This window comes from Metarhizium robertsii, assembly GCF_000187425.2.
Source record: "Metarhizium robertsii ARSEF 23 chromosome Unknown MAA_Scf_1, whole genome shotgun sequence".
In the NCBI taxonomy this organism is placed as follows: domain Eukaryota; kingdom Fungi; phylum Ascomycota; class Sordariomycetes; order Hypocreales; family Clavicipitaceae; genus Metarhizium; species Metarhizium robertsii.
Genome location: NW_011942149.1, coordinates 470,264 through 484,016, shown reverse-complemented (window position 1 = coordinate 484,016; position 13,753 = coordinate 470,264). Strand labels below are relative to the sequence as shown.

General features: G+C 55.5%; 3 protein-coding genes across 3 annotated transcripts; 1 reads left to right on the top strand and 2 right to left on the bottom strand.

Annotated features, from left to right (window-relative positions):
* Nucleotides 1-2,485: 2,485 nt before the first annotated feature.
* MAA_07725 (cellobiose dehydrogenase) lies at nt 2,486-4,281 on the bottom strand (the record flags this gene model as incomplete). The annotated part of the gene is made up of 2 exons (XM_007825723.1): nt 2,486-3,945; nt 4,008-4,281. 2 exons carry the CDS (start codon nt 4,279-4,281, stop codon nt 2,486-2,488), a joined length of 1,734 nt encoding a protein of 577 aa, XP_007823914.1.
* Nucleotides 4,282-5,414: 1,133 nt separating this feature from the next.
* Nucleotides 5,415-6,145, bottom strand: MAA_10601 (glucose-methanol-choline oxidoreductase; the record flags this gene model as incomplete). Its single annotated transcript, XM_011412319.1, has 2 exons — nt 5,415-5,847; nt 5,961-6,145. 2 exons carry the CDS (start codon nt 6,143-6,145, stop codon nt 5,415-5,417), a joined length of 618 nt encoding a protein of 205 aa, XP_011410621.1.
* A 3,399-nt stretch (nt 6,146-9,544) lies between these two features.
* Nucleotides 9,545-12,000, top strand: MAA_07726 (hexose transporter; the record flags this gene model as incomplete). The annotated part of the gene is made up of 9 exons (XM_007825724.2): nt 9,545-9,585; nt 9,653-10,007; nt 10,090-10,250; nt 10,317-10,451; nt 10,508-10,629; nt 10,697-11,089; nt 11,165-11,359; nt 11,424-11,528; nt 11,597-12,000. 9 exons carry the CDS (start codon nt 9,545-9,547, stop codon nt 11,998-12,000), a joined length of 1,911 nt encoding a protein of 636 aa, XP_007823915.2.
* Nucleotides 12,001-13,753: the final 1,753 nt, after the last annotated feature.

The window sequence follows — 13,753 nt, the reverse complement described above, 5'->3', positions numbered from 1 at the left end:
ACTGTTCGGCGTCTCCTTTGCGTCTTGCGAGACATGTCAGCCCGTGACGACGGCTGGGGCCAGCCTTGAGTCGTACGTACGGAGTACTACCCGTTGACATGATGCCAGACATGTTGGAGGCAAGTGCCAACGCCCTCCACATTTGGGCCACCCACAAAGCCTTTTGATTGAGCGTACGAGCCAACTGTTAGCGTCCGTACCATTTTAGCATCGCCGTATTCTGGAAACATTGAAACGACATGTGGACATCAGTGGACATGGAGCCCTCAGCAGGTCTCGTCTCGCTGTCGGAAACCGCTCGCAGCGGGGCATTACAACGTAGTCGCACCTAATTAGGTAAAGTCTGGTATTTACACACACTCCGTATACTTTTTATTATAAAGATATATATAAAATCTCTTGGTTATAAAGTTAGTTATAAGGGAAAAAATACAATAAATATAACCAAGACTTTACCTTTATATAAAAGTGTTAATAGCTTTAAATAATATATATCTCGTAAAGTTTATTAAAGACCTTGAAAATACACTTTTGTTATAAATTATATTAATATTAAGACGCGAACCACATTTAATTTATATAAGTGGGGCGTCTAACCTGATTGGGTTTGGCGACTGCGGTCCGGTGTGTTTACATAATTCCCCGCCCGCAGCGGCCAGGCCCCCCCCCCCCCCCCCCCCCCCCAAACCCCCCCCACCCCCCCCGTTCGTCCAAGCCCGCCCAGCTGCGGGCGCTGTCTTGAAACGGCAGCATCACCGCTTGCCGCCCATAATCGTCGCATCAGGCGTCGGCTCGCACACTCCCACGGCCATGCATTGCTGATCTGTCAGAAGGAATCCATACATGTACCGGATGTGTTGGACCAGACAAGTTTTGGACCAGCCGAAGCCCGTCCTGCTGCAATGCACGTCCTGCTCGACCCCTGTTGAATGCCTGCCTGCCTGCGACAGTTTATTCCAGACTGTTGTCGAAGCTTGGCCTTGCCGTTGACAACCCATGGCCCGGCTTGGCTGTTCACGTTTGTGCGTTCCCGAGGCAGTAAAATGCTAATTGCTCACAGTCATCCTGGCTCTCGTCTTCGCAGCAAACAATCATCAGCCCCCAATGGGGACGGGGCACAGGGGCAAACCCGAGAGAGGCACGGTCTGGCTAGTCCTCCTCGTATGCACGGAAGTCAACCGAAGACGAGCGCGTTGGCTGGGGCCGCATAATTTCTGACGCAACGGTAGACGATGCGGAGTAGGATACCGAAAGTGCGAGAAAAAGGGGGCATCCGGCTAATGCCCGACTAGGAAGCGCACCACCGCGCCAGCTCATGGACCATCGTCTCTTGTTTCGGTGAGCTTGGGCTTTTTTTTTTTTTTTGGCACGCGGCGGGAAGTGAGATCTGCTGATCCAGCCCTGTGTCTAGTGTAACCTCGTCCTCCCAAAGCGGAAAGTGGTCACGATACCCCAATGTGCTCGTCCACTCTCACTCCTGAGTCCTTGCGGCGGATTGTCCTACCTGCTCGGTCCAGTCGAGTGACGCATAGCGACCAACAAAATCGAACAGTAGCCAAAGGCACAAGATCCTTGACCGATATCGCAGGGATACCGTTCCTTGAACAACTCATGGCACCATAAATCGCCCGAGAAGCGAAATGTTATTAATTAGTAGTAATAACAGAACTGCAGGGCAATTCCAGTGAGTGCTCCACCATTATCGCAGACTTTCCCGTCGACAAGGCTGCCTCAATCCATGTGCTAAAAAGGAAGTTTGAAATTCTAGAATGCCACTCTATTCGTCTACCATGTCTTGGTTATATACAAGGTGCCACGTCGCGCTACCCTGGAGGTCAGAAGCCTACAACCAACTTTCACCCCCAGGGCCATCTTCCGTCATTTACCATCGTGGCTAGCCAACTAGAAAGCTCTCTTCCGCCAGACATGCCGACCTGTCCAAGTCTGCCTACTCGTCTGGCGCTGCTCCAAAACACGGCTACATCCCATCGAATCTACAAGCCAAACCAAGAGCATCGACTCCCAGGCTCAGTCTCGAAGCGCTCCCCCTCGAGATGGTCCGTCACTCGAGCAATCTCGCCGCATATATACAAATGACTCACAGCCTTGGTCAGCAGCGTCCCGTAGGTTCGAAACGTGGCATCTGCGTCAAACCCGACGTCACGTTTTTTTGAGCCGGTGAAACCGAAACAGCAGCGAGCCGGTGACTTTGCGACACCACGTGCACTGACAGGTCCCAACTGCCTTTGTTTTCCAGAAACAGCGACGGCATCTGCGTTGACTTGCACAATCGTTCCAGTCGTGGTTGAGGGGGGTGCGCACAATGGCCCAAACAAAGTTTCCAACCCTGACTGACACCAAACACACGACTATAAAGCTTCAACTCTACTATTCAGGTGTGTGTGTGTGTACCTATATACAATCCATCTCTTCTACCACCCCAACGCGCTCTAAATCTCTTGCGTTGTGAAATTTACGCCACTATTTATACCCGTCTTCGTCCGCGGCATCCCTCCGTCACATTTTTCATCGAGGCTATTATCCTCTCGGAGCCCTTCTCAGCAGCCACCATGACGCCAAACTGCGGGTTCACAGTCAGGGGTGCGAGAATGGAAGCGTCCACGACATGGATGTTTTGCGTGCCAATGACCTTTGTGTCGACGTCCACGCACTTGCCAATACGGCAGGAACTCGACCAGTGCTGAACGGACCCGACGGCATAGGGACTATTCGGGTCCGTGATGTACCTCCAGATCTCCTGCAGAGTTGAATTCCGCGCCAGGTTGAGAGGGGTGAGCCCCTCTTTGGCCGGAGAGGTCGGCGTTGACGGCGGGAGGTGCTGAAACAGCGAGTGAATAAACTCGGCGACGGTATCGGCATCGCGCGGGTGCCCGTAGTACACCCCGGCGCTCGGCTTGGCGGCGAAATTTCCATCGTCGGCGAGCTCGACGTGGCCGGAAGAGAGGAGCCCGGACGTTCCGTAAATGTTGAGGGTGATGGTGTTGTTTCCCACAAAGTCCCGGTAACCCGAAGAGCTGACTGTGCCCTGGACCCCGGATCGCGTCCCGTTGTGCTCTATGTAGGTCCAGAAGACAGAGGTTTGCGACGCAAAGCTGTAGGGCCCGCTCCGTGACTCGAGATACAAGTCTCGGTCCGCGGGGGCCGGGTCGTCGTACTTGTAGACGTACGACTTGACGTCTGGGCTGGAGAGCACAATAAAGGTGTTGGGGTTGTCAAAGAGGCCTCTTCCCACGTCTGGCCGGACCATCCACGAGGACGCATTGTAGGGAGTGGCGGATTTTGCGGCCAGTTTCTCGAGAGCATCCCGCGGCCCGATGCCGGACAACATGAGAATCCTCGGCGACAGCATCGCACCGGCGCTCAGCACCACTCGACCCCTCTTTGTGAGCTGGATGGCCTTTTTCTCGCCGCTGTCGAGCGCAACCTCGACCGACGACGCCACGCCCCTGACGTGGTTGATGTGCTCGACCTGGACGCCCGTCTGTAAATGAAAGTGATTTCGGCGCAGTGCCGTCTGCAAATAGGTCCGGGTAGGTCCGCCTCGCTGCCCATCAATGTAGTTGTAGACGGGCCGGCCGAAGACGCGCTTCTTGTCGTTGACCTGCTCCAGCAACGAGACGTCTTGGTAGCCAGCGGCCTCGACTATCCACTTCTTGACGGCCTCGTAGCCACTTTGGAGGTAATACTTGTGATCCTGCGAGTAGCTCGTCAGAGCGGGCTGGCGCTTCAGGAGCCTCGCAGTCGCATTGGCCACGTCGGCGCTATGCCAACCCCCGGGATGGAAGTCGTCCCAATCCGACGCCGGAGGCTGGAAATACAGGCCGGCATTGATGGCGCTGTTGCCGCCGACGGTACATGCCTGAAAAGCATCTACCTGGCCAGGCCCGCACAACAGACTCGAGCCGCCAGCGAATATGGACGAGTCTGCTACATGTTAGGGCAAAAGAAAACACGGGCGGCCCTTTTGTCCCACGGTTTGCACTTACACAGTCCCGGAACGTCGACTCTGCTGAGGGTGGTGTTGTCCAACCAGCCGGGCCGCTCTCTGCCGCCTGTGATTCCGTACGATTGGCCTCCCTGTTGGAGCAGAAGGGTTTTGTAGCCCGCCTCGCTGAGTCTGTCTGCAACAATGATGCCCGCGGTGCCGGCCCCAACAACAATCACGTCCCAAGACTGAAGGGTCCAGTTGGCGACTGCCGAGGCACGTCCGAGGGTTGCTAGGAATAACGCTCCCAGCCAGAGAGACGCTAGCAAAGTCATTTTTTTTCTGGAGAATGATCTGGAGAATGATCTGGCTGCGATGGACTGTCAGCTTCAAGATGTGATCCCTTGGCTCGCTGCTTGGGAAATGTCTCTATCCATCGCGACGGTGACTGCACAAGTCTTTTATCTCGCCTTTGAGTGAATGGTCTCGTTTTGCTCGCTGTGGAGTCTGGACCCTTGGCGGACTCGTATCATCACCGTTATGCAGTGCTGAGTGGATCATGGTTTGCCAGCGGCGCCAACAAAAGGAGAAGTCTGGAGATGAGATTCCGATACGAGCTGATTGCGGGAACGAATCGAGACCATGACGTCACTTGCAGCCCTGGGTAGGGATTTGGATTGGCAAGGGTCCAAGCTGATCTGACAATGGTGCCGACTCCCCGTCGCGACGGGCAGAACGGTCAAACTGTCCAAACTGCAGAAGATGGATGCCAAAAACATGTCGCTATTGGAAGTGACGGTTCGGTCATGTCGGGAATTGCTTTCTTTTTACGGATCAATTGATACTCCGTACAATCCGTCAGGCGGAATCTCCCCCGGTTCGCAACCTTTGACTCAGCAGACGTCTGTCGACTCGGCATTTATCAACCTGGCACCTGTCAGCTTGACGCTCGTCAGCTCGGCATCTGTCTATTCGTCATCTATCGACCAATGCCCGTAGGCTTAGAATCTGCCAATCTGGTATCTGTCAGCTTACTTAAGTAGCATCTGTCGACTCGGCATCGGCTCACTTACAACCTGTCGACTCAGCATCTGCGAATCTGTTCTGCCAACCAAGCATCTGTCAGCTTAGCATCCGTCGACTCGTCATCTATCAACTCGGCGTGTCAACTCGGCACCGATTACCGCAGCTGTCGTGAAACCCTGGATATTATTGTACCAGACGCACAATTGAGACTCGGCAGCATGCTTCGCGGCCCATGGATGAATTGAAACACTACACATTGTGCTGATACAGCAAAGAGTCACACTACCTCAAGCGACAGTCCATCTTGGCGGGAGAATACATCACTCAGTTCCCGCAGGCCAGTCCTGTACTGATGACAATCTTGGGCATGTTTTACTGGCCTCTACGCGAACCAACATCATGGTGGCGACATCTCAGCGCCCCCAAAGCACATCATCGCATACTACCCTACCTTGTCAAGCGTGATTATGCCTTCATTTATATCCCGCCTCGGCAGCGAAATGATTATTTCCAAGGCAGCCACCCGCCCACCGACATCAAACTTGAAGTGTCCGCCCCCATAGCCGGGGCTGTCCTCGACGTCTGGATCCCATACATGAGCAATCCAATAGTCGTCAGAAACGTGCTCGAAGCGAATCTCTCCCAAGGACGCTCTGTCGGAGCGACGGGCTACCAAAATCGTCCGCATCCCAGAGCTCTCGTCAGTCTCGGCTTCTTCGGCGAGATACATCATGCCGTAGCCTGACTCCCAGTACCTTCCTAATAATTGGCTTTGGGATGCAGTGGCCGGCAGCGGAGTCGTTGGCCTTTCTGGATAGAGGACATCTCTTGGGTGCGTGAGAATATACTCGTCCCGCCGCCCATCCTCTCCTATCCTAGACGAGACGCCCGGTCAGCACATGTTATTTCAATCTTCACTCGACTTTTATTTTCGACGGGCGTGTTTTGGCGCAGCATTGTTCGTCGCCGCACACGGTGATCAACTTACTTGTCAGCAGCTCTGTATAGATCTTTGGGGGAAACGTCCAGCCTATCCTCCAGCAATCGAAGCGAAAGAATGGTATCCGAGGAATGCGAAGCGGCTCCAGAATTAGAGAATATCACGACTCCGTACTTCAACCCAGGCAGCCAGCCACATGACTTGCGCGCCGCCAGACGCCGTGGTTCCCCCATGCTTGTCGGCTACAGTGCCGTGCAAGATTGTCTTCTCCCAGGCCAGGCCGTACAAGTTGACGTTTGGTCAGGGTCCTTGATATCACGGTGGACGGCGCTCGAGAATGGCTCCGCTTCACGCAGCGGGCATTTCAGCCATTTCGTATACTCCGTGGTCAGTGACGGATTACACAGCAGCACCGGTCCCGGAGAACAGGCCCAGGGGCCCGTGTGACACGGGAACAAGCTCTTGCTTCCTGGGATGCTAGTACTAGTACCCCGTGGACAAGCGGTCTGGGGTCTCGCGGGCCTCGAATGATGTACTGTTCATCCTCAGCGGCGCCCAGGTGTGTTGCCGCAACACATGCTCCAGCTCGTTTGCCGTCAGAACCTCAACAAGGTGCGAGAGGACGCCAAACATACGACTAGAATTCTGCGGCTTGACTCGTGGCTCCTCGCTGGGACAGCGCGGCAGTAGTGAATGCTTTGGTTGTCGAGCCCGTGGACCAGGGCGTATCTGAAGTAGCCTTTGTGTTTGGCAGCCTCGCAAAGCCGAATCCCTGCAAAACATTCAACGTCCGTTTCGACTACATTCCCGGCCTTTGGGACGGTGCCGGTGCCGGTGGCATGACGCGAGCATCGGCCAACGTCGAGCAAAGGATCAATCATCAACTTGGCGAGAGAATTGCGGGACTGGTGTCGTGACTGCGTCGTTATTTTGTCTTGTGAGGCAACGAGTAGAAGATTTGCCTCGGGCATCTCCACGCCGGTCAAGGCAGACTAGGAAGAAATTACATGCAGGTTTATTCTACAGAAAAGTCCACGCATAGGATGAAAATATCCAGTGCCCTCACCGCTCTCACCTACCCGCAACAGGTCTTTACGGACAGGGTTTGCGGCCCTGTGCCTCATCAAGCATTGCTTGTAGTGTAACCAAGTGCAATGCATACCGGAAATAGCCCAAAACAATTCCTGTAACCAAAAAGCAAAACCCACAGCCGCACCTGGGTAGTATTACATGGCGGACCACAGCGGAGTGAGTGAAACCTCGTCATGCATGTCTCACGCGCTGCTGACAAAACTTCAATGGCAACGAACCGTCAACTCTGCGCGGGAGCATCGCGTCGCCAACTTGCCGCGGGAAACAATTAAAAGCCCATCTCCGCCCGAGCCACCGAGTAGTAGTAGTAGTAGCTTGTATCAAGGAGGCATCAAGTACACCTGGCTGAACACTAGCACCAGGCCAATGGCCGCAAAATTCGTTCAACCGCCTCTTCCTGCTTTGACAAGTTGTGATGCGACAAGCCGCGCCGGAGCTCCTCGTGATCGTCTGATCCATCCTTCCATCGCTTGGCGTAGAAGCTCTGGCCCTTCCTTGAGCCACGTCCGAATCTTGTCGCCACCAATTCCGAGGCTACACAAAATTTGCGCCCTGTGAAGAGGCGGGCGAAGTTCGGGCTTCCTCCAAGGCACCAAAGATGCTGTAGACGCGTTGAGACACGGACGTCATGCTGACCTGTGACCGTAGCGGCGGCGACCTCGGACGCGCACGAACTGGTTTCTTTTGGTAAAATTGCAAACATGAAGGGCACTGGGTGACGCCACGAGTGGGCATGATTGGTCTTATTCTTGTCCAAAGCTCTCCCATGCTCTGCAAGTCATCTACTCCGTACATGTCAGTACTTTGTGTGGTTGCCGTTGCTCCATGAAGCTCATGCGCCTCATGGTTTCGTCATGGCTCAGCAATTCGAGGGCCTTCTTATCCAAGCTACTCCGTATGTGAGAATGGGAGAATGGGAGATTGGTTCCACCAGGATGAGCAGGCATGGCCGCCACCGTAGTCCCGACTGGAAGCCTTTGCACCGCGCAACAATGTTTACAGAATACTATGGCTGACCTTGTTTCTTGGGGTCCAGCTTGAAGCCGATGGGGAGAGCAGCACAATATCAAGGGCTGGGGCTCAATAGAAACGAGGGAGCAAGGATGCGACGGCAAGCCCATGTGTTGGTGCCCTGGGAGGCATCAAGCAACGCCACGCAAAAAAGGGGATGGCACCGTTGACGCCTCCTTGTTGCGCCCCTCAGCGCCCCCACGGGTAATGCTTGTTTTTGCTCTTCATGATGCGAGTGCAGCTGCTTATGCTCCGTCATTCATGGCGAGTATTGTCTCTGTCTCCGCGGACGGTGGAAGCTGGCAACTACATCATCATGACTCCGAAGAGGGCCATGACAATGGCCTCATTCTCTGCCCACGCTGCTCCGTCGTCGGGCCTGAACCATGTAATTGCAGCTTACTCCAACACACGATACGCGCCGCATCTCAGCTCGACTGTCTGGGGGTTGCTTCACCTTGCTACGGCAGCCGCAGCGTGCTAGGGAGCAGCTTTCGAGCCTGGCAATAGCCTGACATGGCTTTAATTCCGTACAGTAGTCAATCAGCCATCGAGTTGGGTTTTCCTCTTCTCTTCCCCACTCACGGCGTGCTTACTGACGCTAGTGCCGACAATGCCGTTCATCAAGAGACTTGGCAACTTTGAAGGGTTGTGGAGTAGACAACAACGTGCCAGCCTGTGTCCGGGGATTTCAACCACATCTCTTGGCATCTCTCTGCTCCGGCTGCTCGCGACTATGCAAAGCACTACTACGTATAACTGCTCCTGTTTACCACCGTGACCGCGAAGAGAATGGCGCAGCTGGCTACCGGGCCATCCCATGGTCAGTCAGCTCTTCCTTGCTTTTGCCCATTTCCCCCTCCCTCCAACACCAAACCCCGAAAAGCCACAGCAACTGGTCGAAATGCTGCTGCCTAATGTTCTGTGTGTGCATGTTGGTGCGAGTTCGTCTTTGTTTTACGACGCCTGGGGTGACACAAGAGGCACCAGTTCAACGGCAGCCACCGACGCGGCACACGGGCAGCTTCAAGCAAAATTTACTCCGTAGTTGCCCACAGCACCTACGAGTTGCGACCAGTTGGGCATCACGCCTCGAATCTCACCCGTGCTGGTCATGTGGCCGGGATGCTTGCCATGGCACCACTTGCGGCCCCTGCTGCAGGCTGACGGACTAGCAAAACCCGTGGGGGTGTGGCCTGCGATGCCGTTTTATAGGTCCAACTGCCGTTGTATCACAGGAGGGCTTGGCTCAATCTGGATGGGGAACTGGTGCAACAATAAAAGTTGGGTTGTTGCTGGAAAATCTCGCGCCCTCTCCGCACCCCCCCCATGCAGCCACCTGCGTGATGTGGCGTCGCGTTTAATAAAGAACCGTCATGTACCGAGTAAGACGCGGAAATATAACATCGAGTCCAGTTGCTTTACCTTGCTCCCGGTCTTCTTTCCATGACTGCTGAATCAGATAGCATCGCCAACCCGACCGCCCTCCTCAACTCACCACGCTGTTGGCACAAGACGAGCAGTTCGCCATGGCTTCTGATGCCCCGGAAAAGGCCGTAGTGGCCGATGAGTACGTACTGACCATGTTGTCCGGCTTTGCTGTCCGTGGATTTTGTTCTTGTTGACACGCAGGCCAGGAGTGCCGGTCACGCCGTTGGCAAGGAGGCCTCGCACCGAAGGCGAGTGAGCCTGGTTGCAAACGTCGAGGGCGAAATCGAGAACCCCCTCAGGGACATTTCTCGCGCCGAGCTTCTCGAAAAGGTCAACCGGTTCCACAAGGACAAAGAGCTGCCGGAGGATATCCTCCCGCTCCTGAGGAAGGGCGCGCTCGTCGCGCAGAACCCTGCCGACTTTGAGGCCATTGAAGACCTGGACGAGTCTGACAAGATTGCTCTCCGCGAGGAGACTACCCACAGATGGAAGCAGCCTTGGCCCTTGTACTACACCATCATCCTCAACTCGATTGCGGCCGCCATCCAGGGATGGGATCAGGTAAGAGTGACCGCTTGGCGCAGCCGTGCCGCCCGCCGTGCTCCCATGGCAAAAGACCGAAACTAATGTGCATGACTGGCAGACTGGTTCCAACGGAGCCAATTTGAGCTTTCCGCAGGCCTTGGGAATTCCTGACAGCGCAGGTTCCTCGTGCGGTCCGGTAGCCAACGAAGGGGAATGCGCCAAGAATAGCTGGATCGTTGGCTTCGTAAACGCCATGCCATACATTACAATTTGTCTCTTGTAAGTCATTGAGCCACGTGATGAATCGTGCACCGTCAACCTAATGCGTCGGCAAAAACATTATAGTGCCGGTTGGATCTCCGACCCCTTGAACGACTTGCTCGGCCGCCGTGGCGTCATCTTCATCGCCGCCATCTTCTCCTTGCTCGCGCCTTTTGGCATGGGGCTATCGCAGACTTGGGGAGAGCTCGCAGTCTGCAGGTAAGCTCTCGCAGGACTCAGACACACCTGTTCCTCTCTCTAACTCTGCACGACAGAATGCTGCTCGGCATCGGCATGGGTCTGAAGGAGGTGACGGTGCCCGTGTTTTCCGCCGAGAACTCGCCCGCCATCATCCGCGGCGGTCTCGTCATGTCATGGCAGATGTGGACGGCCTTTGGTACGTTTTTCAGGCTCTCCTTTTTTTGTGACGGGAGCACGACACTGACAGCCCGCCCCCTTGTCAGGAATCTTCCTCGGTACGTGCGCCAACTTGGCGGTTGGCAAAACCGGCGACATCGCCTGGCGCCTGCAGTTTGCGTCGGCCTTTATCCCGGCCGTTCCCCTCGTCATTGGCGTCTTCTTCTGCCCCGAGAGTCCCCGGTGGTGTCTCAAGAAGAAGCGGTATGACCAGGCGTGGAAGTCGCTCCTCAGGCTCCGAAACACGCCCATGCAAGCCGCCAGAGACTTGTTCTACATCAACTGCTTGCTGGAGCAGGAGGTTGAACTCGTCAAGGAGTCTGGTCTCAAGGTGACGAGCAACGTCTTTACCCGATTCGTCGAGCTCTTCACCATCCCCCGCGTCCGGCGCGCCACGTGGGCGTCTGGCATCGTCATGATTGCGCAGCAAATGTGCGGAAGTACGTGGGCCGCACTCTATCCCCCTTTGATATAAATCCGCAGCAAAAGCTAACCCGGGCGTCGTTTCGCTGCAGTAAACATCATTGCCTTTTACAGCAGCACCATTTTCAAGCAAAGCGGCATCGATGACTACACTGCTCTCTGGGCGAGCTTCGGCTTCGGCCTGATCAACTTCCTCTTTGCCTGGCCGGCCGTGTGGACAATCGACACGTTTGGCCGCCGTGCGCTGTTGCTCTTTACGTTTCCCAACATGTTTTGGACCCTTCTCGGTATGTACTGACACGGGCGCGCGCACCCCGAACCCTCATGCTGACCGTGGAATGCTTTGCGTAGTCGCCGGTCTCTGTTACCTGATCGACCAGGGCGTTGAAAACAGCACGGCACGAATCGCCTCCGTCGCCACTTTTGTCTATCTGTTTGCCGCGTTTTATTCCCCCGGTACGTGTGCCCACTAGAGAGAGAGCCCCTGGGCCTAGAAATGAAAGACGGCTGACAAGAGTCTTTAGGCGAGGGTCCTGTGCCCTTCATGTACTCGGCAGAAGTGTTTCCCCTGTCCCATCGCGAGGTCGGCATGTCGTGGGCCGTGGCGACAAACAACTTTTGGGCTTCGGTGCTTTCGCTCACCTTCCCGCGCATGCTGAGTGCCATGACGCCCACGGGCGCATTTGGGTTTTACGCGGGCCTGAACCTCGTGGCTCTTGTCTTCATCTTCCTGTTCGTTCCCGAGACGAAGCAAAAGACTCTGGAGGAGCTCGATTACGTCTTTGCCGTGCCTGACCGCACGCACGCCAAGTATCAGCTCGGGACCGTGCTTCCTTGGTGGTTTAGGAGGTGGTTCCTCTGGCGCCGAAACGAGACATGCCCGCCCCTGTACCACGAGGCCAAGCAGCAGACTACGGAAAAGGCCTGAGCTTCAATGTTGGCAGCATCACTCGCTCCAGAGGGCGCGTGTGGCCCATCTTAGGGGGGGGGCCTTGTGCCGCGGTGAAGAAGAGGGAGAACCGGGCCGCCAGAGTGGGATTCGTGTGCTTTGTATCCATTCGCTGCGTTGCCGACATGGCGGGTTTTTGAAGATATCCCAGTGTCTTTGGGCTCTTTGTATTTTTGTCGACTCTCCCTGTTAGCCACTCGCTCTAGGTCGTTGGTGTAGTTTGAAACGTGTGAATTGAAATGTTTCTGCTCATTCTGTGGAGGGGGTCACGTGATGACGTCAACGCTAACAGCCTCGCTTATTCTTCCGGCCTTTTTAAAATCCAGCACGCAATAAACAACTTGCGCATTTTACCATTCGTTCTCAAGAAAGAGCATATAGGGGAAATCGGAGACGTTTACTATCGACAGGGTGCCACGTCGCTGCGCTTTACAAAAGTTCAGTGTCCCGCGCACGCGAGGTTGGTCTGCAGCTCAGGTTGGCAGGTCGATGGGGAGCCGCAGATAAGAATCTCACTGCCCCGAGCGACTAGTTATGTAATCGAATGCAGGCTAGGGAACTATTGAGGCTGTAATACGGATGGACCTTGGCAAGGCGTAGTTTCTTTGCAGCCTTCCTCGTTGAGAATAGTCCAAGAGCACATGCACGACCACCAGACGCACCACAGGGGAGACGCCCCCAGGTGCCACAATGATGCCGAAGCTCCGAATCTCTTGGCCAGAAAAGGATGCCGTATTCGGTAATGCCTCGCTGGCGCCGACGACAGCTTTGGGAACTGGTGACTTGGCGAACCAGAGGCATAACGCTGCTCAACACCAACACACTGTCCTGTCAAGCCATCTGCCGGCATCTCCGGGCCGAAAGACAACTTGTCCGTCAAAAACAGTGGCCTTGTTTCCTCGGCCCGGAGACGACCGACGACCGACCACCTCGAGGTCCTATTCTTCGGCACTGCCGTCCTTTCGGGGACAGCTACGGTTGAGCGTCGACCCCGGGCCAAGTGTATTCGAGCAAACTGGGGTTGCGCTCGGCACCTGCCGGATGTGGATGATGCCATGGAGCACAACATCTTTGAACAGAGGCGTAGGGCAGAACCGAGGGCTCAAGTCGGCAGACGACGTTGCTGGCCTTGCCGCAGGCGCCACCCCTGATGTCACGGTAGGTCCCGTCACTCAATCGAAGCCGTTCCGCAAATGATAAGGATAAACGCTCGGGCAGGGCTAAAAGAAGAAGGTGACGATGAAGGTCAATTCGGCTAGGCATGGCCATCGCGAAATCGCAAGTGTATTTAAGACTGCTCGTGAGTATGGCTTTTTCTTTTTTGCCCCAGGGGTTTGGCCGTCCAAGAAACACCAGGCTCTTTCATGATAATGACAATGCCTTTGTTAGTCGCAGTTTTGGCCGGGCTGTTGAGCGGTGCCAGTGCCGCCGCCAACCTCGTCCAACACGAGCATGTCCCCCAGCTGCCGCAAGGATGGGCCCGGATGGACGCCTCGCTCGACCCGGACCAGCCCTTCAGACTGTCCATTGCCCTAAGACAGCCCGAGATTCACCGCCTGGCCTCCAAGTTTGCCCCCGGCTCCGGCCACCTCTCCCTGGACGAGGTCCGTACGCTGCGGGCGCCCGACCCGAAAGACGCCGCCGCCGTCGTCGACTGGCTCCGTGAAAACGGCATCCACGACACCGTGACAAAGGACGACTGGATCCACGTCAACACGACCGTCAGCACCGC